The sequence below is a fragment of the Pristiophorus japonicus genome, chromosome 4 (assembly GCF_044704955.1).
Source record: "Pristiophorus japonicus isolate sPriJap1 chromosome 4, sPriJap1.hap1, whole genome shotgun sequence".
Taxonomy (NCBI): Eukaryota; Metazoa; Chordata; class Chondrichthyes; family Pristiophoridae; genus Pristiophorus; species Pristiophorus japonicus.
This window is the reverse complement of record NC_091980.1, coordinates 248279563-248302341: the sequence shown is the minus strand read 5'-3', so window position 1 is coordinate 248302341 and position 22779 is coordinate 248279563. Positions and strand designations below refer to the sequence as shown.

Sequence of the window (22779 nt, the reverse complement as noted above, 5' to 3'; positions counted from 1 at the left end):
GTTACAATTTCCCAAATTCATTAGCTTGTTGCAATACACACCCGACACCATGTGATGACGCATCACATGCTAGTACCATGGATCGTACAACACAAGCAATTTGTTTGAGCATAACAGTTTCTTAGCTTTCTCAAAGGCATTTTCTTGGCTTTTACCCCATGCCCATTCATCTCCTTTATGCAGTAAAGCGTGCAGTGGTTCTAACAATGTGCTAAGACCTGGTAAGAAGTTAGCAAAGTAGTTCATCAGTTCTAGAAATGACCGCAGCTCCGTCACGTTCTGTGGTCTCGGTGCGTTCTTGATTGCCTCCGTCTTCGAATCGGTGGGTCTGATGCCGTCCGCCGCGATTCTTCTCCCCAGGAACTCCACTTCAAGCACCAGGAAAACACACTTCGAGAGTTTTAACCTGAGCCCCACATGATTAAGCCGACTAAGAACCTCCTCCAGGTTCTACAGGTGCTCGACGGTGTCCTGACCTATAAACAAGATGTCGTCCTGGAAGACCACGGTGCACAGGACCGACTTCAGCAAGGTTTCCATGTTCCTCTGGAATATCGCCGCAGCCAATTGAATCCCAAACGGGCATCTGTTGTAAATGAAGAGACCTTTGTGCGTGTTAATGCAGGTGAGGCCCTTCGATGATTCCTCCAGCTCCTGCGTCATGTAGGCCAAGGTCAAGTCCAGCTTCGTGAACGATTGTCCTGCCAGCGTCGCAAATAGGTAGTCTGCCTTTGGTAGCGGGTATTGATCCTGCAGGGAGAAACAATTGATAGTTACTTTGTAATCACCACAAATTCTGACAGTGCCGTCTCCTTTGAGGACTGGAACAATCGGACTGGCCCATTTGTTGAATTCGATCGACGTAATGATGCCCTCTCGTTGCAGCCTGTCTAGCTCGATCTCCAGCCTCTCTCTCATCATGTACGATCCCGCTCTCGCCTTGTGATGGATGGGTCATGCCCCCGGAATCAAGTGCATCTGCACTTTTGCTCCTTGGAACTTCCCGATGCCTGGTTTGAACAGCGAGGGGAACTTGTTTAGGACCTTGGCACATGAAGTGTTGTCGACGGATGAGAGTGCTCAGACATCGTCCCAGTTCCAGCATATCTTCCCCAGCCAGCTCCTGCTGAACAGCGTGGGGCCATCGCCCGGACCACCCAGAGTGGTAAATTGTGCATCACTCCATCATAGGAGACCTTTACGGTAGCACTGCCAATTACGGGAATCAGTTCCTTTGTGTATGTTTTCAGTTTAGTACGAATGGGGGTCAGGACTGGCCTTGAGGCCTTGCTGCACCACAATTTATCTAAAGTCTTTTTGCTCATTATGGACTAGCTCACACCCGTGTCCAGCTCCATTGACACTGGGAGTCCATTTAATTCAACCTTCAGCATTATCGGGGGACACTTTGTGGTGAATGTGAGCACCCCATATACCTCTGCCTCCTCAGTCTGAGGCTCTGGCTCGTCGTGATCCACCGTGGATCTGTCCTCCTCTGCAACATGGTGGTTTGCAGGATTAGCAGGGTTTGCAGCTCACCTGCACATACGTTGCACGTGTCCCATTGTTCCACAACCCTTGCAAACGTCCCTTTGAAGCGGCATGAATGGAAACGATGATCATCCCCGCAGCGCCAACAAGGTGTTAATGGCCTTGCATTCACCATCCTTGATGGTGGGCTCTGAGTCACCTGCGGGCGTGCAGCTGCAGGCATGTAAGTCCTGCCCTGTACATTACGATTCGAAAACAACATTACTTTGTTCACAGTACTTGCAGCAGCACTCGTGTGCTGAGAGATTTGTTTGGTATTGTCACTGGTGGCGATAAACGCCTGGGCTATCGCTATGGCTTTACTCAAGGTTGGGGTCTCTACAGTCAAAAGTTTGTGAAGTATTACTTCATGGCCAATGCCAAGTACAAAGAAGTCCCTGTGCATGTGCTCCAAGTGTCCTTCAAATTCGCAATGTCCTGCAAGGCGCCTTAGCTCGGCGACATAGTTCGCCACTTCCTTGCCTTCAGACCTCTTGTACATGTAGAACCGATACCTCGTCATCAGAACACTTTCCTTCGGGTTTAGATGCTCCCGGTCCAGTGTGCACAAATCATCGTATGACTTCTCTGTGGGTTTCGCTGGAGTGAGCAGATTTTTCATGAGGCCATATGTTGGTGCCCCGCAAGCGGTGAGGAGGATCGCCCTTCATTTGGCAGCGTTCGCTTCTCCTTCCAGCTCGTTGGCCACGAAGTATTGGTCGAGTCGCTCCACGAAGGTTTCCCAATCATCTCCTTCCAAAAATGTCTTCAGAATGCCCACGGTTCTCTGCATTGTTGCGGTGGGGTTCGTCATCTGTATCTCGTCGCCAGTTGTTATGTCTTGAATAAGGAGTCAGACCAGATACTGCAAGCTCAAAGTAAGGTGTGACCGTAGTCCTTTATTACAGGTCTCAGAGTGCCTCTCCAGCCTGTGAGGCCTCCTTATGTACAGGTGCTCCCAAGGGATTGTGGGATCCCTTGGGACTCCAGGGGATGAGCCCTCTGGTGGTTAAACATGGTATTTACAGGTTTACATATATAACACATATACCTTTAATCTTCTCCAATAGAATCCTATGTGGTACCTTGTCAAAGGCTTTCTGAAAGCCCATGTTCATCACATTCACTGCATTTGTCCCATCTTCTCATAGAGATCAGGTTTGTCGAGCACAATCTTACTTTCTGATAAAGCCATAGCAAAGGGCAATAGAATTTTGCGTTTTACAAATAAAAGCATAAAGTACAAGGGTACAGAAGTAATGGTGAATTTATATAAATCACTGGCTACGCCACAGTTAGAGTACTGCGGGCAATTTTGGGTGGTCCATTAAAGAAAGAACATTAAAGCCATAAAGTGTACAACTAAGATGATGCTATGGAAGGGAAACTACAGTTAAGAGGAGATAGATACTTGAGCTACTGGGACTATCTCTACTGGAGCAAAGAAGGCAAAAAGGAGATGTCATTGAGGTTTTTAAAATTATGAAGAGTTTTGATGGAGTGAATGGTGAAAGACTATGTCCATCAATTTAAAATTATTACCGAAAGAATGAGAGAGGTTAGCAAAAATGTCTTTACACAGAGGGTTGCTGGAGCATGGAATGCTGTGCCACAGGACGTGATTTAGGCAGAGGGCACTGCATCTTTTAAGGTAAAACTGAATAAATATTTGAAACAGAGGAAGATACAAGGCTATAGGGAAAGAGAAGGACAGATTCTTTCAAGATATGTGCATTGAGTATTCCTTGGAAAACAAGCTTTAACTTGCGTAAGGTTTTGCTGGTGGTTGCATACCATTTGAGTACTTTAAGCCCATTAACCGCTCCTGCTAATAACAGAGGGCACTGCTGACAGGTGTATGAACGGTAACGAATGCAATCAATGGTGCCTTGCATATGATAAAAATTAAATCTGTCTTTCCAGTAGGTGTTGCATATACTGTTGAATACAAAGATAAACTTAAACCACTTATTGCTTTATTGTAAGGTGATATATGTCAGATGGGACATGTGGTACCTCAGTGATATAGCAGAGAACTGCATACTGGCTGATCCAAGTGAGGTCTTCCGTTGGTGCCTGGAAGCGTCTCATAATGTAGAGGTTGAGAATGTGGTGGTCAATTTCACTTCCATTAAGAGTTCCATCTGGATGTTGCTACATAGTTGCAGGTCTAGTCTCTGAGCTGACAACAGGTCTGGGATCTGCTTTGGTTACTGTTCCTGTCCCTGCTTACTGTTCTTCACCGAAGGCCAGGCAACGGACAAAACAGCAGTACTCACACTGCATCAAATCCTATAATCTTGAACCTCTCACGTCTTGGTTTAATGCTCCTCCTCCTACAAAGTATGTAGCATTAACACCAGTACGCCATAGAAATACTCATCTATGGCTAATATGTGCTAGAAATAGTTACTCCCAAGAGCAAGTTTATGAACGACAGTAAATGTGTGTTAATGTTTAGTTAACTGCACATCCCCTGCGAGGATAGACGCACCAACGTTAGCGTCCTCGATCAGGCTAACATCCCCAGCATCGAAGCACTGACCACACTTGACCAGCTTCGTTGGGTGGGCCACATTGTTCGCATGCCTGACACAAGACTCCCAAAGCAAGCGCTCTACTCAGAACTCCTACACAGCAAGCGAACCCAAGGTGGGCAGAGGAAACGTTTCAAGGACACCCTCAAAACCTCCTTGATAAAATGCAACATCCCCACCGACAGCTGGGAATCCCTGGCCAAAGACTGCCCTAAGTGGAGGAAGAGCATCCGGGAGGGCGCTGAGCACCTCGAGTCTCGTCGCCGAAAGCATGCAGAAATCAACCGCAGGCAGCGGAAGGAGCAGCAAACCTGTCCCACCCACCCTTTCCTTCAATGAATGTCTGTCCCACCTGTGACAGAGACTGTGGTTCCTGTATTGGACTGTTCAGTCACCTAAGAACTCAATTTTAGAGTGGAAGCAAGTCTGCCTCAATTTTGAGGGACTGTCTATGATGATGAATGCTAACATACCAATTTTTCAAATATAAAGCAGACAAATAGTGCATAGAGTAGCTCAAATGCAATGAGCAAATTAAACTCCTGATTGCTTCTTATTAAGGGAAAAAAGTGCTTTTTGATTGACTTTATCAGACTATACAGCCCAGACTCAGGACTTCTTGTAAAGTTGACTGACAACAATGTTGAATGATCAGCTTCCAGCGTGGTCAATACAACTTGGCCAAGAAGAATACCTGTTTGTGATTTAGTACTACGATGAACTGACAACATTTCTAAAAGGAAATTATGTAGATTTCTTTTTCTTGAAAGTACTGATAACATGGTATGGTGGTATAACATATTGACATATCACGTAACTGCCAGACAATCATAGTTCGCAAGTTTACCCTTGTGGTTCCCATATGGCGCATGTGTCATTTCTCTCATACTTTGTAGGCACAAGGGAAACATAAAGGGAGTGTGGCCAGCTATATCCTGACTGCTACTGTTAGAGAAATAGTTTTTATTAAGTAGCGCCAGAAATAATAGTGTGCATTTGTTCCCACAAGGGGAAAAAACAACAGCACAGATGTAAACAAGCATATGAATGAATTTAATTTTACAGTTTTGAGCATAGGACACAGTAATCAAGGTTAAAGAATTGACATTAATAACAAAGATGCTTTTTATGAGCAACATATGGCATAATAAAGTCTGTCACTTTATACTACTAAGCTTCAAATTGGTGTTGTTCATTTTATTATCTGCAGAGAGCTGTTGATTTAAGGTTGGACATTCAGTAGTGCGAGATAGCAGCTGCTCCGAAGAAACAATCATTACCATTTTCTAAGCATTGCAGATGAGGTTTTCAAGTATGATGGGATTGTATTCTGTTGCTAGAAAGAATATTCAGGTATAACTGAGGGTTTGGCTCCAAGCATCTTTGACATGTTGAGCATGAAAAGAATTCATCGCCAGCTGCTATGAGAGTTGACGTAATTTATCAATTTGTTCATTTACTTTCAATACAATAGTTTGTAGCATTGGTAATGTAATGTTGAATTGTGTAGAATATAACTAACTGGAATTCCTCCCCGCGCCCCCCCCCCCCACCGACACACACAATGTTTAATACATTTCTAAGTTAATTTCTGGCACATGAAATTTGGTCCATGCTATTTAGCTTGGTATTGTAAAACAGGATAAATTGTTCTGATCAACAAGTATAAGGTGTTGATGTACAAGTATTAGCAACAGAGGATTATATTTTGACTTGGCAATATAGCAGTTAATATCTTTTGTGCTGTAACATTTTAGAAAATCATTACATTTACAGGCGTATGTTTATTAGGCACTGAAAAATGAAAGCATCTATCGAAAGATACAGTTGTTATTATGCTACCTACCATTAAGATGGAGGATAAGGCTAGAGAGTGTGTATCCTGTTTTACAGTAACTTTTCAGTACCTTCTCGTTGACAAAGAACATGCAGCATTGCTTTCTTCTGTTGTGTCGGCTGGAACCATCTCTTTCTACAGTATGCACTGTAGTTGGATTTAAATCATGGCATTCTTCTCAACTTGGTCTGAAACTCTCCTGGATGATCTTGCTAGAAGCAACTCCTTCTCGTGGACCAGGCTGTCGAGGAGATCCTCCTGCCTATAGTTGTCGTACACTTTCAGGAACGCAAGAATGGTAATTGCCATCCAAGCAACCCATCCGGCCCATAGGCCAAACTGCAAATGAAATTCCCAGACGTTAGACAAGGTTTGCTAATTACTAACTTCAGGGCATGCTATCCTTTTTACTTTTGAATACAATCTGCAAGATGTCTCTTTAGTACAATGCAACATAAGTTCTACAAATCAATAAGGATTTAGTTAACATGGTGGCAATGGAGAATTTGACTGACACTATCCTAATTTAATTGAGACAGTCATTTTGAGTAAATCTGCTGTATTTCTGCAGATTATCAAAAGCTTTGTTCATATAAAATCACATCTGTTGAAATTGTGCTGAAATGCCTTTTTAACAACATACCTGATAAGAGACATATATTTCTGTCACCAGGTAATCTGACTGCTATCCTTATGCAACAATGTTTGGTTTGTTTACCAGAAATTTATGACAGTGCACCTTTGAAGAATTTTCAATTTTTATAGGGAAAAATTGTTCAGAAATATGGAAGGTAATTCTGACTATGGGCGATGGTATAAAACAGGCAATAGCTGAAAGTTGGGCGCAGTGCAGAGCCAGCGACTGATCCGATATCGCCCTTTTTACTCTATCACCCAAAGTCAAAATGACCCCCACACGGTGTAAATTTAGCTTTAATAATTTGGTCTGACAGGAAAGTCCTCGGAGCTGGTCCCGCTCCTCTGGTGTTACTTCACCGGAAGTGTGGTGGAATCTCAGCTTATATGTCCGAGTAACTCTGGCAGAGCGGGAGGAGCTCTGAGAAATTTCCCGACCATAGAGTCCTTTAACGGTACTTGCAGGTCGACAGTAACTGGTTGCAAAATATTCTAGAATTGTACAAAGTTTCAAAATACTCAGTAAAACTCGAGGTTTTAAGTTCCTGGGAAAAATTGGCAGAATAGTTCACAACTTACATAATGTATGTTTTAATCTCACCTCCTTCATTATTTATTTTCCATCATTGGTAATGTGGAAGAGGGGGATTTCCTCTTTATGTACATAAAGCAGCATTTGAACTTTATATGAGCATTTGAAATTTATGAAGACATAAAGCAACGTATGACCTTGACTCAGATCAGCAATAATGTCTTTCCTTGTGAAAGAAAAGTTGAACCTTAAGCATCTGTTTGATTTTACTGCATTACCCACCGGGCATAAAATCTAAATGACAGTACTTTAGTAGTAAAAGCTGATATTGTTATCAACCACCTGGCTATTCATTTAAATAGTGGCTTATTTTATATTAGCCATCAGTTAAGAAACAGTCAGTGGCTGGTACACTATTTTCTAGCCCAAGTCCTTCTGTCCAGCCAGCTGTCTATCACGTCACCGATTTTATACCCTTGTCTGCTCTGAGATTCCAAATTGATTTAGTATTCATCTGTAAGGATTGTTATAAACTGTAATTTATAACATTTAACTATGCAATGGTTGCCATGCTCATGAATTCTTCCACTGAAAAGGAAGCCAACTGATGATTGGAGAACTTATTTTGCTCACAGCTTCTATCATATTTTCAGATGGCATTCTTTACAAATAAAGTTCAATTGTATGAGTCACAATGGGAACAAAACAGTCACACATTACACATACAAATAATAAAAATCCATTTGATACTTTTGATAAAGAAATGCAACTCCACCCCATAAAGTGTTAAGATTTTTTGAAATTAGCAACTTGCATTTATACAGCGCCTTTAATGTAGAAATACCTCCCAATGCACTTCACAGAATCATAATCAGATAAAAATGGACATTGAGGCAAAGAAGGAGATATTAGGATGGGTGATCAAAAGCTTAGTCAAAGAGTTGGGTTTTAAGGAGGGTTTTAAAGGAGGAGTGGGAGGTGGAGAGACGGAGGTTTGGGGAGGGAATTCCCAGGCATGGGGCCTAGAAAACTGAAGGCACGACTGCCAATAGCGGGGTGAAGTGAGTGGAGGATGCACAAGATATCAGAGTTAGAGATACACAGAGTTTCAGAGTGTTATAGGGCTAAAAAAGGTTACAGAATAGAATTTTAAATTTGAGGCATTGAGAGCAAATATTGGTCAGTGAATACATGTGATGCATGAGTGGGACTTTGTGCAGGTTAGGCTGTGGGCAGAAGAGTTTTGGATGAGTTGAAGTTTATGGGGGATATGAAAGGGGGTGGCCGACAAGGAAAGCTTTGGAATAGTCGAATCTGGATGTGATATATGGCACAGATGAGGGTTTCCGCAGCAGACGGTGCAAAGGTAGGCAATGTTATGGAGGGGGATATAGGCAGTCTTTGCGATGGAGAGCATATGGGGTCGGAATCTCAGCTTGAGGGCCAAATAGAATGCTAAAGTTGATAATGGAATCAGTGGCAAAGGTCTGGATTTTATGGCGGGGGGCCAAAGTCAACTGCGTCGATGTTTCCAATGTTTAATTGTGGCTCATCCAGGACTGAATGTCGAAGAAGAAGTCTGACAATACAGAGGTGGTGGAGGGGGTGGAGAGAGGTGGTAGAGAGGTAGAGCTAGATGGCATCAGCATAAATGTGGAACCTGACCCCGTGCTTTCAGATGATATCACCAAAGGGCAGCATGTAGATAAGGAACGGGAGGGGGCCCAGGATAGATTATTGGGGGACTCCAGAGGTAACCGTGTGGAGGGAGGAAGGGAAGCCATTGCTGGAGATACTTTTGTTAGAATTGAATAGGTAAGAGCGGAAGTGAAGGCAGTCCCACTATATTGGACAACAAAGAGACATTGGAGGTGGATGATGTGGCTGACCATGTCAAAGGCTGCAGTGAGGTTGTGAGGACAAGGATGGATAGTGCACCACAGGCACAGAGGAAGTCACAAAACAAACTTATTCTCAGGTCTGGTCTTCACTAACTCTAACTGTAGACTGGATATTTTTTCTAAACACGGGGCAGATTTTTTGTGGTGCAAATGTGTGCAGTTTGTATTTTTACGACCAGAAATGCTTTGATTCACCAAATTTTAAGTGGTACCAAGTCTCTGGCCCTTTTGTGCATGTTATGAGCATATAAATTATATGTTAATGATGCAGAACTGTGTAATAGTGCCTTCTGTGTCATTTTATGAGCTTGTCAAATTTTGTCTGATATCGCTCCTGTGAAGTGCCTTAGGACATTTTACTACGTTAAAGGCACTATATAAATGCAAGTTGTTTATACTAATATCATTTCCAACTACAAAACACAAAAAAGGGCATCTGGTGTTGCTACACCCTTGAACAACATACAGAAGGAGCACTATAGTGCCAGTAAGAAGGTTCATTTGACAGTTTTTAGCCTATTGCATATTGAGTGATATTACTAAGAATTGCATCTGGCTTGTTACTAACCATTGCATAGTATACCTTCAAGGGGATAGTTCCTGCTTGTTGTGTATCAAAAATGACTACCCACATGTAACAATTATTGCAAGATTAGATGATAATTTGAGATGATAGCTAAATTTACAGCAATTTACTGTGCTGCTATGATAATACTACACCAGTGTTTATTTGCATGCAGTTTATGAAATATTATATCTGAAACTATACATTGAAAAACAGCTAGTTGCTTTGCATCTAGAGTCATCCTGGAGATACATTTGGTTGCTGGGATGGAATAAGAAGAATATTACAGTACTAGGAATGTAAACTGACAAAGGATAGTACATATAACACATGAATTTGATGAATCACTCAGCCAGTATCACTGTCTCATCGCCTTTCAGATCATGCATCCTTAAAGGCACCAATCTGTTCACCTCGGGGCAAATTTAGTTTGAGAGTGGATGTGATGACGTTAGACACGAACCACATACTTTCCCTAGACCTGATTATAACTTTGCACTTTGCTGCAAATCAAAAGAGGGGTTTCAATGATCTATCCTCCATGTTAGCAGATCTTACAGCAGACAGGGTCCAGCTGCTTCTGTATTTGTTTCAAAAATTAACATGATACCAACATAAGTGGCCATCAGATTAACTTTTCATCTCTCACTGGCTGACTATCCACAGATCATTCTTCATAGACCAAATATTGAAAAAGATTGTATCTATACTATCAAAACAGCAACTTGCATTTATGTAGCGCCTTTGGCATACTAAGATGTCCCAAGGTGCTTCACAGGAACATTACTAAACAAAATTTGACACAGAGCCACATTAAAAGATATTAGGAAAGGTAACCAAAAACTTGGTCAAAGAAGTAGATTTTAAGGAGTGTATTAAAGGAGAGAGAGGCGTAGATGTTTTGGGAGGGAATTCCAGAGCTTAGGCAGCCAATGGTGGAGCGATGAAAATCGGGAATGCTCGAGAGGCCAGAATGGAGGAGCGCAGAGATCTGTAGGGCTGGCGGGTGTTACAGGGACAGGGAGGGGCGAGGCTATGGAGAGATTTGAAAACAAGGATGAGAATTTTAAAATCGAAGCACTGCCAGGCTGCGAGTCAATGTAGGTCAGCAAGCACAGGGCTGATGGATAAATGGCTGTAATCCCTTTCAATCGAACTACAAGGCAGATGGTGGTCGGGCTGCCTTACTATCTAACCGTGAATTGGCAATCTTCCTCAGCAAAACATAGAATCAAGTAGGAGAATCAAAGACTGAAATAACCTTCACGGAGAGTGAGGTGCTTTTGGCAATAGTTTAATATCTGCCATCTGCTGATAAATCTGTTTTCATGTACCTGCCATATACCATCTATATAATTTGATTATGAACCCATAACTCTACTGTTCTCCTAACTCGCAACTTCAATTGCACTATGATTAGTTGGGAAGCTGGCCTCTCCATTGCAGCTGCTAATAACTTTATGCAGCTGGTTTGCTCTCCACCTAGAAATGTTGATCTGGCATTAACCAGCTCACCTGTTAACTTGAAAAAAATTCAGCAAAGCAGAAGTTAGCACATCTATCATTTGGATCATATCTGAGTAGCCTTTCACTGGAACATGAATAGAATTTCAAGTGTAAGATTTAGACATATGTCAAGTAGAAAGTTCATATCCCTGACTAACACCCCAACAAGGTGCAGACTTCATTAGGCTACATTAAAATAAATGGATTATATCTAGTCCTAGGTCCACAGTGCACCAGATCCAGTCTGTTGGCTCTAGCTAATGAAAGGTGCATAGAGATAGTAGCCAACCATGTTCTGGTATCTCTATGCTATCCTAATAGTGAAATGCACAGCTTGTCATCAGAACAAGTTGTTAATGTTCTCAGCCTCTGATTTTAAAAAATGGAGTAAATGAATGTGTTCCAGCAATTGTTATGGTAGTCAAGGGTGGGAATATCAGGGATGCTAATTTGATCATCTTTAAACTATTTGTATTCTGGAATGACCCGTACTCTTACACCTCAATCTTTTTTGAACTATTTACTTAGCCGTAATTTCTTGTAAAATGTCTGAATAAGAAATTAAATCAACAAATTGGTTGATGTCGACAATGAATCACTCATGTCAAAGTTTAAATTTTACGGGATCAAATTTTGACAATTTATACTTTGCGCTGTGTACCGTTGATGCTAAGGTCTACAATTAAACTTTCCAAAGGTTTACCTGGATAATTGCAAACTGATCGTAAAAAGAAGAATTATCCAAGTGCAGTTCCAAATCAGTATCCTGCAACTCTTCACAACTGCGGACACAAAAACCTTTCATTATAGAAAGCTCAATCAAAGTCATGCAAACATTTACATGTTAGAAAGTCTGTTTTGGATGTAAATGTCTTTCATTTATTTTATTTCTTGTAGGCAAGAACATTTAATGTATTAGATGTTATGATTAAACAGTGATAACCATTCATATTAAACTCATGTATCCACTTAACTTCATTATGTGCACTTGTCTCTTCTGGTTGATTCTAGAAAGCACACAACAGTTGGTTATAAAACAAGAGAATTTCCTAAAATCCCGTACCTGTTTGGGACACTTCCATTTTCGGTGATTGCGTCACACCACATGTTGAAGCCAACGGTGACAAGAGTGCTTGCTACGAAGATAAGGAAAACCAGGAAGGTGCTGACCAGCAGATTCAGGAATGTCGCGAAAAAAGTGCTGCAAACAGGGATGAGGGGGGGAACAAACACATCAGTAAGACAGCAGAGAAGTCGAGATAAGCATTCTGTTAACCATGGCCCCTGGGAATGTTGCACTGGCGATGGCTTTACTTACAAATGACAGTAAGATCACTGTCGGTTCCAAAATAAAACACAGATCTTTACATGGGCAGGATGATGAGTTGCCACTCTAGAATTTATAAGTGTATTAACATTGAGAGTTTGATAAGTTAGGAATATATTTAAATGCATTGTGTTATTTAGCACATACTGCATTACAGATTACAAAAGTGTTGCTTTAGCATTATGGATAGCTTAAATTTGCAAATGAAGGAAGGTCCAACTGTTTCCTGAACAGGAGGGGAGCAGCCAGCGGGACGTTGAGGAAGCGGTGCAGCAGTCGAGGAGGCCTATTAAAGTCCCAAAAGGCGGGGAGCAGCCAGCGGGACGTTGAGGAAGTGGCGCGGCAGTCGGGAGGCCTATTAAAGTCCCAACAGGAGGGGAGCAGCCAGCGGGACGTCGAGGGGACCTATTAAAGGCCCAACAGGCGGGGAGCAGCCAGCGGGACGTCGAGGAGACCTATTAAAGGCCCAACAGGCGGGGAGCAGCCAGCGGGACGTCGAGGAGACCTATTAAAGGCCCAACAGGCGGGGAGCAGCCAGCGGGACATCGAGGAAGCGGCGCGACAGTCGAGGAGGCCTATTAAAGGCCCAACAGGAGGGGAGCAGTCAGTGGGACATCGAGGAAGTGGCGCGGCAGTCGGGAGGCCTATTAAAGGCCCAACAGGCGGGGAGCAGCCAGCGGGACATCGAGGAAGCGGCGCGACAGTCGAGGAGGCCTATTAAAGGCCCAACAGGCGGGGAGCAGCCAGCGGGACGTCGAGGAGACCTATTAAAGGCCCAACAGGCGGGGAGCAGCCAGCGGGACATCGAGGAAGTGGCGCGGCAGTCAGGAGGCCTATTAAAGGCCCAACAGGCGGGGAGCAGCCAGCGGGACATCGAGGAAGTGGCGCGACAGTCGGGAGGCCAGCTGGTGCAGCTGCAGCAGGGAGAGAAGGCAGAAAAGAAGTAGAAAGAAATCGAAGGGTGACATCACAGCCAAGGGGGTAAGTGATTGGCTGGTGATTGGTGAGTAGTTTTTTTCTTTTCCTTTATCAGTAGGTAACCTTTATCATTGTTGTTGCCAAATTAAGTTAATCTAGGGGTTAAGTCATGGCTGGAGAGCTCGGACACGTGTCGTGCTCCTCCTGTGCTATGTGGGAACTCAGGGATGCTTCCAGTGTCCCTGACGATTACATGTGCGGGAAGTGTGTCCTGCTGCAGCTCCTGACAGACCGCATTGCGACACTGGAGCTGCGGGTGGATTCACTCTGGAGCATCCGCGATGCTGAGGATGTCGTGAATAGCACGTTTAGTGAGTTGGTCACACCGCAGGTAAAGGTTAAACAGACAGATAGGGAATGGGTAACCAGCAGGAAGAGCAGTGGAAGGAAGGTAGTGCAGGGATCCCCTGCGGTCCCCCTCCAAAACAGATACACCATTTTGGGTCTTGTTGGGGTTGACTCATCATGGGAGGGCAGCAGCAGCCAAGTGGGTGGCTCTGCTGCACAGGAGGGCAGGAAAAAGAGTGGAAGAGCTATCTTGATAGGGGATTCTATTGTAAGGGGAATAGATAAGACGTTTTTGTGGCTGCAATCGAGACTCCAGGATGGTATGTTGCCTTGCTAGTGCAAGGGTCAAGGATGTGTCGAACCGGCTGCAGAACATTTTGGAAGGGGAGGTTGAACAGCCAGTTGTCGTGGTGCATATAGGCACCAATCTTATAGATAAAAAATGGGATGAGGTCCTACAAGCTGAAGTTAGGGAGCTAGGAGTTAAATTAAAAGTAGGACCTCAAAGGTAGTACCCTCAGGATTGCTACCAGTGCCACGTGCGAGTCAGAGTAGGAATCGCAGGATAACTAAGATGAATACGTGGCTTGAGGAGTGATGCAGAAGGGAGGGATTCAAATTCCTGGGACATTGGAACCGGTTCTGGGGGAGGTGGGACCAGTACAAACCAAACGGTCTGCACCTGGGCAGGACCGGAACCAATGTCCTAGGGGGAGTGTTTGCTATGGCTGTTGGGGAGGAGTTAAACTAATATGGCAGGGGGATGGGAGACAGAGGGAAGTAGAATGGGGGCAGAAGCAAAAGATAGAAAGAAGGAAAGTAAAAGTGGAGGGCAGAGAAACCCAAGGCAAAATTTCAAAAAGGGCCACATTACAGCAAAATTCTAAAGGGGCTAAGTGTGTTAAAAAGACAAGCCTGAAGGCTCTGTGCCTCAATGCGAGGAGAATTCGTAATGAGGTGGACAAATTAACTGCGCAGGCAGCAATTAACGAATATGGTATAATTGGCATCACGGAGACATGGCTCCAGGGTGACCAAGGCTGGGAACTCAACATCCAGGGATATTCAACATTCAGCAAGGATAGACAGAAAGGAAAAGAAATTGAATAACATTACTGGTTAAAGAGGAAATTAACGCAATAGAAAGGAAGGACATTAGCTTGGATGATGTGGAATCTGTATGGGTGGAGCTGCGGAATACCAAAGGGCAGAAAACGCTAGTGCAAGTTGTGTACAGACCACCAAACAGTAGTAGTGAGGTTTGGGACAGCATCAACAAGAAATTAGGGGTGCGTGCAATAAAGGTACAGCAGTTATCATGGGTGACTTTAATCTACATACAGATTGGGCTAACCAAATTGGTAGCAATATGGTGAAGGAGAATTTCCTGGAGTGTATTAGGGATGGTTTTCTAGACCAATATGTCAAGGAACCAACTAGAGGGTTGGCTATCCTAGACTGGGTGATGTGTAATAAGAAAGGACTAATTAGCAATCTTGTTGTGCAGGGCCCCTTGGGGAAGAGTGACCATAATATGGTAGAATTCTTTATTAAGATGGAGAGTGACACAGTTAATTCAGAGACTAGGGTCCTGAACTTAAGGAAAGGTAACTTCGATGGTATGAGATGTGAATTGGCTAGAATAGATTGGCGAATGATACTTAAAGGGTTGTTGGTGGATAGGCAATGGCAAACATTTAAAGATCACATGGATGAACTTCAACAATTGTATATCCCTGTCTGGAGTAAAAATAAAACGGGGAAGGTGGCTCAACCGTGGCTAACAAGGGAAATTAAGGATCGTGTTAAATCCAAGGAAGAGGCATATAAATTGACCAGAAAAAGCAGCAAACATGAGGACTGGGAGAAATTTAGAATTCAGCAGAGGAGGACAAAGGTTTTAATTAGGAGGGGGAAAATAGAGTACGAGAAGAAGCTTGCCGGGAACATAAAAACTGACTGCAAAAGCTTCTATAGATATGTGAAGAGAAAAAGATTAGTGAAGACAAACATTGGTCCCTTGCAGTCAGATTCAGGTGAATTTATAATGGGTAACAACGAAATGGCAGACCAGTTGAACAAATACTTTGGTTCTGTCTTCACGAAGGAAGATACAAATAATCTTCCGGAAATATTAGGGGACCGAGGGTCTAGTGAGAAGGAGGAACTGAAGGAAATCCTTATTAGGTGGAAAATTGTGTTAGGGAAATTGATGGGATTGAAGGGTGATAAATCCCCAGGGCCTGATAGTCTGCATCCCAGAGTACTTAAGGAAGTGGCCCTAGAAATAGTGGATGCATTGGTGATCATTTTCCAACAGTCTATCGACTCTGGATCAGTTCCTATGGACTGGAGGGTAGCTAATGTGACACCACTTTTTAAAAAAGGAGGGAGAGAAAACGGGTAATTATGGACCAGTTAACCTGACATCAGTAGTGGGGAAAATGTTGGAATCAATTATTAAAAATAAAATAGCTGCGCATTTGGAAAGCAGTGACAGGATCGGTCCAAGTCTGCATGGATTTATGAAAGGGAAATCATGCTTGACAAATCTTCTAGAATTTTTTGAGGATGTAACTAGTAGAGTGGACAAGAGAGAACCAGTGGATGTGGTGTATTTGGACTTTCAAAAGGCTTTTGACAAGGTCCCACACAAGAAATTGGTGTGTAAAATTAAAGCACATGGTATTGGGGGTACTGTATTGACGTGGATAGAGAACTAGTTGGCAGACAGGTAGCAGAGAGTCGGGATAAAGGGGTCCTTTTCAGAATAGCAGGCAGTGACTAGTGGGGTGCCGCAGGGCTCAGTTCTGGGACCCCAGCTATTTACAATACACATCAATGATTTAGATGAAGGAATTTAGTGTACGATCTCCAAGTTTGCAGATGACATTAAACTGGGTGGTGGTGTGAGCTGTGAGGAGGACCCTAACAGGCTGCAGGGTGATTTGGACAGGTTAGGTGAGTGGGCAAATGCATGGCAGATGCAGTATAATGTGGATAAATGTGAGGTTATCCACTTTGGTGGCAAAAACAGGAAGGCAGAATATTATCTGAATGGCGGCAGATTAGGAAAAGGGGAGGTGCAACGAGACCTGGGTGTCATGGTACATCAGTCATTGAAAGTTGGCATGCAGGTACAGCAGGCGGTGAAGAAGGCAAATGGTATGTTGGCCTTCATAGCTAGCGGATTTGAGTATAGGAGCAGGGAGGTTTTATTGCAGTTGTACAGGGCCTTGGTGAGGCGTCACCTGGAATACTGTGTTCAATTTTGGTCTCCTAATCGGAGGAAGGACGTTCTTGTTATTGAGGGAGTGCAGCGAAAGTTTACCAGACGGATTCCCGGGATGGCAGGACTGACATATGAGGAGAGACTGAATCGACCGGGCCTGTATTCACTGGAGTTTAGAAGGATGAGCGGGGATCTCATAGAAACATATAAAATTCTGACGGGACTAGACAGGTTAGATATAGGAAGAATGTTCCTGATGTCGGGGAAGTCCAGAACCAGGGGACACAGTCTAAGGATAAGGGGTAAGGCATTTAGGACTGAGATGAGGAGAAACTTCTTCAGAGAGTTGTTAACCTGTGAAATTCCCTGCCGCAGAGAGTTGTTGATGCCAGTTCATTGGATATATTCAAGAGGGAGTTAGATATGGCCCTTACGGCTGAATGGATCAAGGGGTATGGAAAGCAGGAAAGGGGTACTGAGGTGAATGATCAGCCATAATCTTATTGAATGGTGCTGCAGGCTCGAAGGGCCGAATGGCCTACTCCTGCACCTATTTTCTATGTTTCTATTACCACATGCCAGCAGGTACCTGCCAGATATTGCATCGAGGTGGATAAAGAGTTCTGTGGGCAATGGGTTCTGTGGGTAAGGGGTAAGGGGTTCAGTGGGTAAGGGGCTCTTTGGGTAAGGGGCTCTGTGGGTAAGGCGTTCTGTGGGTAAGGGGCTCTGTGGGTAAGGGGTTCTGTGAGTAAAGGGTTCTGTAGGCAAGGGGCTCTGTGGGTAAGGGGTTCTGTGGCTGAGGGGTTCTGTGGGTGAGAGGTACAGTGGGTGAGGGGTAAGAGGGTAAGGGCTACAGTGGGTGAGGGGTACAGGACATAAGTGGGTAAGGGGTACAGTGGGTGAGGGGTACAGGGCGTAAGAGGGTGAGGGTACAGAGGGTAAGGGGTACAGTGGGTGAGGGGTACAGTGGGTAAGGGGTACAATGGGTGAGAGGTACAGTGGGTATGGGGTTCAGTGGGTGAGGGGCAAGTGGGTAAAGGGTACAATGGGTGAGGGGTACAGTGCGTCAGGGGTTCAGTGGGTGAGGGGTACAGTGGCTGAGAGGTACAGGGAGTAAGTGGGTACGGGTACAGAGGGCAAGGGGTGCAGTGGGTGAGGTTACAGTGGGTAAGGGGTACAATGGGTGAGGGGTACAGTGGGTAAGGGGTTCAGTGGGTGAGGGGTACAGTGGGTATGGGGTTCAGTAGGTAATGGGTACCGAGGGTGAGGGGGACAGTGGGTGAGGGGTAAGTGGGTAAGGGTACAATGGGTGAGGGGTATAGTGGGTGAGGGGTACAGTGGGTGAGGGGTAAATGGGTACAGAGTGTAAAGGTTCAATGTGTAAGGGGTTCAGTGGGAATGCACCAGAGTGACTTACTCGTCGTGTCCTTTGCAGAGGTAGAAGAGGAGCCTCCACGCCTGGATTGCCGAGAAGAGTGCGGTGAAGAGGCCGATGAAGGTGGGGAACTGACAGGCGGATTCCGGGCCCCACTCGTCCACCACGAAGCGCTGCTTCTCCACCGTGATGTTCTCATTCTGCCACATCCCCCGGGTGAAGAGCAGGCATTTGCCCCGGAAATCGCTGCCGTTCTCCCACAGCGGCAGCACGGCGATGAAGCCGAACAGAAAAGCTAGAAAGTACAGGATGCACTGAGCGAATAAGAAATGATTTAGCCCCATTTCTCACATTAGTGCAGCAACCGGACCGGCTCGTCCACGGCTGCGCGGAGCGATCCGCTGACGTCTGGCCGCAAAAGGTGTGGGGGTGTTGTACTGTAAACCTGAAGCCATCCCTGTCCACCCAGGCTGACATATACCTCACCCTCTCCTCACTTACCTAGTTGCTTCTCATTTCCATTCCTGCCTCTACATTAAATTGCAATTTGCGATTTCCTTCAATGTGAAAAATATGTGTAAGTTTATTGACAGTTTGGTCCCAATCCGCCATCCTGTGCTGTGGTCATGTTGGATCAGTATTAGATTATCATTTTCATTTGTATGAGTTTACAAATAGACTGTGGGGCATGGGTGCAGCAGCTATTTGTTGTTGTTGTTGTCCATTAAGCCGGGTCAATGTAGCTGCAATATTTTAGATGGTAATTGTGTTTTTGTTGTATTCGTTCTATACAGAGGAGCAACCACATGTAAAAGGTTGAGAGGGACATTAGGGCCAGTTCTGTGATTTGGAGTGTCGGGTAATGAAGATGATTTAACTCCATGACTCAAAAAAAAACCCATGCCATAAAATGTGGGAGGTGTCTCTCTCATTCCCCACACACTCCCTAATATTTACACTTCTGATTTTATATTATGAACTATACCAGCCCACTATCAAACCCAGAATGCTCATTGGACCAGATATAATTATGGGGCAATAAAAGGAAACAGTGGTGTGCCATATTCTCAAAATTGTGCTAACCCCTATTTTCCCCAAGAGGAGTACCAAGCAAATCATTACACTTAAAAGTGGTGGGATACTACCCTCACTGAACTTGAAAGTCTAGCCCTCATTTGGAAAAAAAGACACTTTAAGGAGTCCACTAACTAGACCCCCGTTACCATGATGGAAACGATTGCTCCCACCAACCACCCACTTCTTCCCAAATTGTGTAACTAATACAAGCCTGATATTAGGCTTGAAGGTATAGTAAGGAAAGCAGCCTCAAGTGAATTAAAAGATTAAAGATAGTTTTGCACTATGGGTCTGAATACTTGTGTTGTGATGGTAAAAAGGCAGTCCCAATAAACAGACCTGTCTCCTGTAAACAAATGAATAATTATTCTTTATTGACCACTGGAGATCATGTGGGGCACCCAGCACATTCTCCTATTTCATTAAAAAGGTTGTAAAATGACATGCCAGCAGAATAATGGGCATAGGCTAAAATTAACAATCAGAATTAGTTAGGGCTCGAATAACCCACTGACTGTAAGATTTCTAAATCTCTGGCATTAAATTTGACAGTGAGACAATTCTTCCAAAACAATTGGAACAGTTTATTTAAAAAACACACACACATGCACATGAAGAGATAGAGAAGTCTTTGGCTGATATCTTTATACAGTGGCGAATGACATAATCATAGGCAGATAATGTCAGCACCCACCTCTGAATGTGAGACGACACGTTGGTATTGATACCTTTATGTTCCGAGAACAACGATATAAGCGGCTTGTGATCGGTTTCCAGCTCGAAGCAAAGCCCAAACAGGTACACTTTTATTCTTACAAAATCCCCACCTTCAGGGAGAAATATCCTTATTGACCCCTCATATGGTTTATCTCCTCAGGGATCACATATCATAGACATTGAGAGGGAGAGAGAGAAAAGTGGATGGCCTGAATTGGTCCCCACCTCGTAAGGTGTATGCCACATGTAGGGGATTTATTATAGTCCAATCACATCTCCAGCGGAGACTCTCCCCTTTCTGTAGCTTCAGTGCACCGTCGCTTCTCAGAGCATATTGATGATTGATGATGTTCGTGAGTCATGCTGGAGCTCCCGCTTTTCCATCTTCCCTCGGCTTCGGACGTGGCCGGTATCTTCCTGACAATTGCGAGGATCTGCAACATGGTCTGTGGGAAGCAAATCAGTGCAGTATTTACTCTTTGGAAGTTTTTAACTGATTAATGTGAAACCACTTCTTGTACTTAACTCCCTTTTTCCCCAGTAATTGAATCAAATAAACCGCGGGGTTCAATCGGTCTATAATCTTATGCGGTCCCCACCAGCTGGGCTCAAAGGCATGCTTCTTTTTCCCATAATTTAGAATCACCACTGAGTCTTCCACCTCGTATTCAAAGGGACGTACTTTCTTGTCAAAGTACTTTTTAATTTGTCTTTTTGACTTCCCCAATTTGGTGGCCACAGATCAATTGGTCTGATCGATGTGATCTGCCACTTATTCCAGCCACTTGGAACTACATGTTTTCATTGTCAGGGGACTCATCCCTGTTAGTGTTAGCTGGCCTGGTGTTCTCTTGGCCTGATATGGGGAGACCCCTGTTCTATGAGGTGTGGACCTTATTGCCATTAAGCACATTGGCAGCATGTTAGCCCATTGAGTGGAGTGCTCCACGCACAATTTTTTCACCATTAACTTGAGGGTCCTGCTCCCTCTTTCGACCCCTCCGGATGACTGGGGATGGTGAGTAATATGTAATTTGTGTTTTATCCCCAACATTTCCTGCAGGTGGATAAAAATTTTACAGGTAAAGTGTGAACCTTGATCGCTGTCCACTTGCACTGGTACTCCTCACATATAAAACACATAATTCAGTAGTGTTTTGGCTGCTGTGATTGCAGTGTTGGAGTTGCAGGGGAATGCTTCCATTTAGTGAATTGATCCACCACCACTAGGTCATGCTGAAAATTGTCTTGCGCCTGTGGAAGTGGCCCAATGAAGTCTATCTGGAGGTGAGTCCATGACCCTTGAGGTGGGGGTGCGTTTTGAAGCAAGGCTCGGTTAGTGCATGCGGGAGGATTATATTGCAGGCACGGTAGGCATCGTGCCATGTATTGGTTGATTGTTTCCTTCATGGAAGGCCACCAAGCTGTGGATGCTACCTTTTAGAAGGTTACCAGGGCTGAATAGTGCCCTGCTGTGGGGTGGGAGTGAAAGAGGGAAAGCAGTTCCTGATCCATCTCTAGTGGAACACACACCACCGGGCAGGCGTTTGGCTTTCTTTTAAACATCAGCAACTGCTCATCTGAGTCAGGGGCGGTGGCTAGTATGGTACTGGGAGCCCAGGCTTTGGTTGAGGAAGGGGTCGGCCTTCCTCGTGCCAGACGCTTACAACAGCATATGACCAGTATTGCTGCTGCAGGGATTTTAAATCTAGGTGATCTGTTGGGGAGGCCTTGCTAACAGCATTGCAAGGCTCAACAACTATATCCTCTATCTCCCCATCAATCACAGTGTCGTTGGCTGCTCTGTCTGCTCTGGAATTTCCCTCACTATGTGGACCTCCTTTTCTATGGGCTGCTACCTTTCCTATGAAGCAAGGTTGGGATCGCTGTTTAAGGTATGACCAGAGCAGGTGTAACCAGGGCCCATGGACCAGGGCCTTGCCGTCTATCGTACAATACTCATTTTTGTGGTATAGAAACATAAGGAAACATAGAAAATAGATGCAGGAGCAGGCCATTCGGCCCTTCGATGGCTGATCATGCAACTTCAGTATCCCATTCCTGCTTTCTCTCCATACCCCTTGATCCCTTTAGCCGTAAGGGGCACAGCTAACTCCCCTTTGAATATATCTAACAAACTGGCCTCAATAACTTTCTGTGGCAGAGAATTCCACAGGTTCACAATTCTCTGAGTGAAGAAGTTTCTCCTCATCTCGGTCCTAAGTGGCTTACCCCTTAACCTTAAACTGTGACCCCTGGTTCTGGACTTCCCCCAACATTGAGAACATTCTTCCTGCATCTAACCTGTCTAATCCCATCAGAATTTTATATATTTCTATGAGATCCCCTCTCATTCTTCTAAATTCCAGTGAATATAAGCCTAGTCGATCCAGTCTTTCTTCATATGTCAGTCCTGCCATCCCAGGAAACAGTCTGGTGAACCTTCGCTGCACTCCCTCAATAGCAAGAATGTCCTTCCTCAGATTAGGAGAGAAAACTGTACACAATATTCAAGGTGTGGCCTCACCAAGGTCCTGTACAACTGCAGTAAGACCTCCCTGCTCCTCTCCTCAAAACCTCTCGCTATGAAGGCCAACATGCCATTTGCCTTCTTCACCGCCTGCTGTACCTGCATGCCAATTTTCAATGACTGATGTACCATGACACCCAGGTCTTGTTGCACCTCCCCTTTTCCTAATCAGTCACCATTCATATAATATTCTGCCTTCCTGTTTTTGCCA

General features: G+C 44.4%; 1 protein-coding gene across 1 annotated transcript; it reads right to left on the bottom strand.

Moving 5' to 3' along the window:
• Positions 1–5602: 5602 nt before the first annotated feature.
• LOC139262334 (transmembrane protein 179-like) lies at positions 5603–18614 on the bottom strand. The gene is made up of 4 exons (XM_070877515.1): positions 18287–18614; positions 12108–12245; positions 11748–11826; positions 5603–6243 (listed from the first exon to the last, which is right to left on the bottom strand). Exons 1-4 carry the CDS (start codon positions 18586–18588, stop codon positions 6064–6066), a joined length of 699 nt encoding a protein of 232 aa, XP_070733616.1. The 5' UTR covers positions 18589–18614; the 3' UTR covers positions 5603–6063.
• Between the last annotated feature and the right edge of the window lie 4165 nt (positions 18615–22779).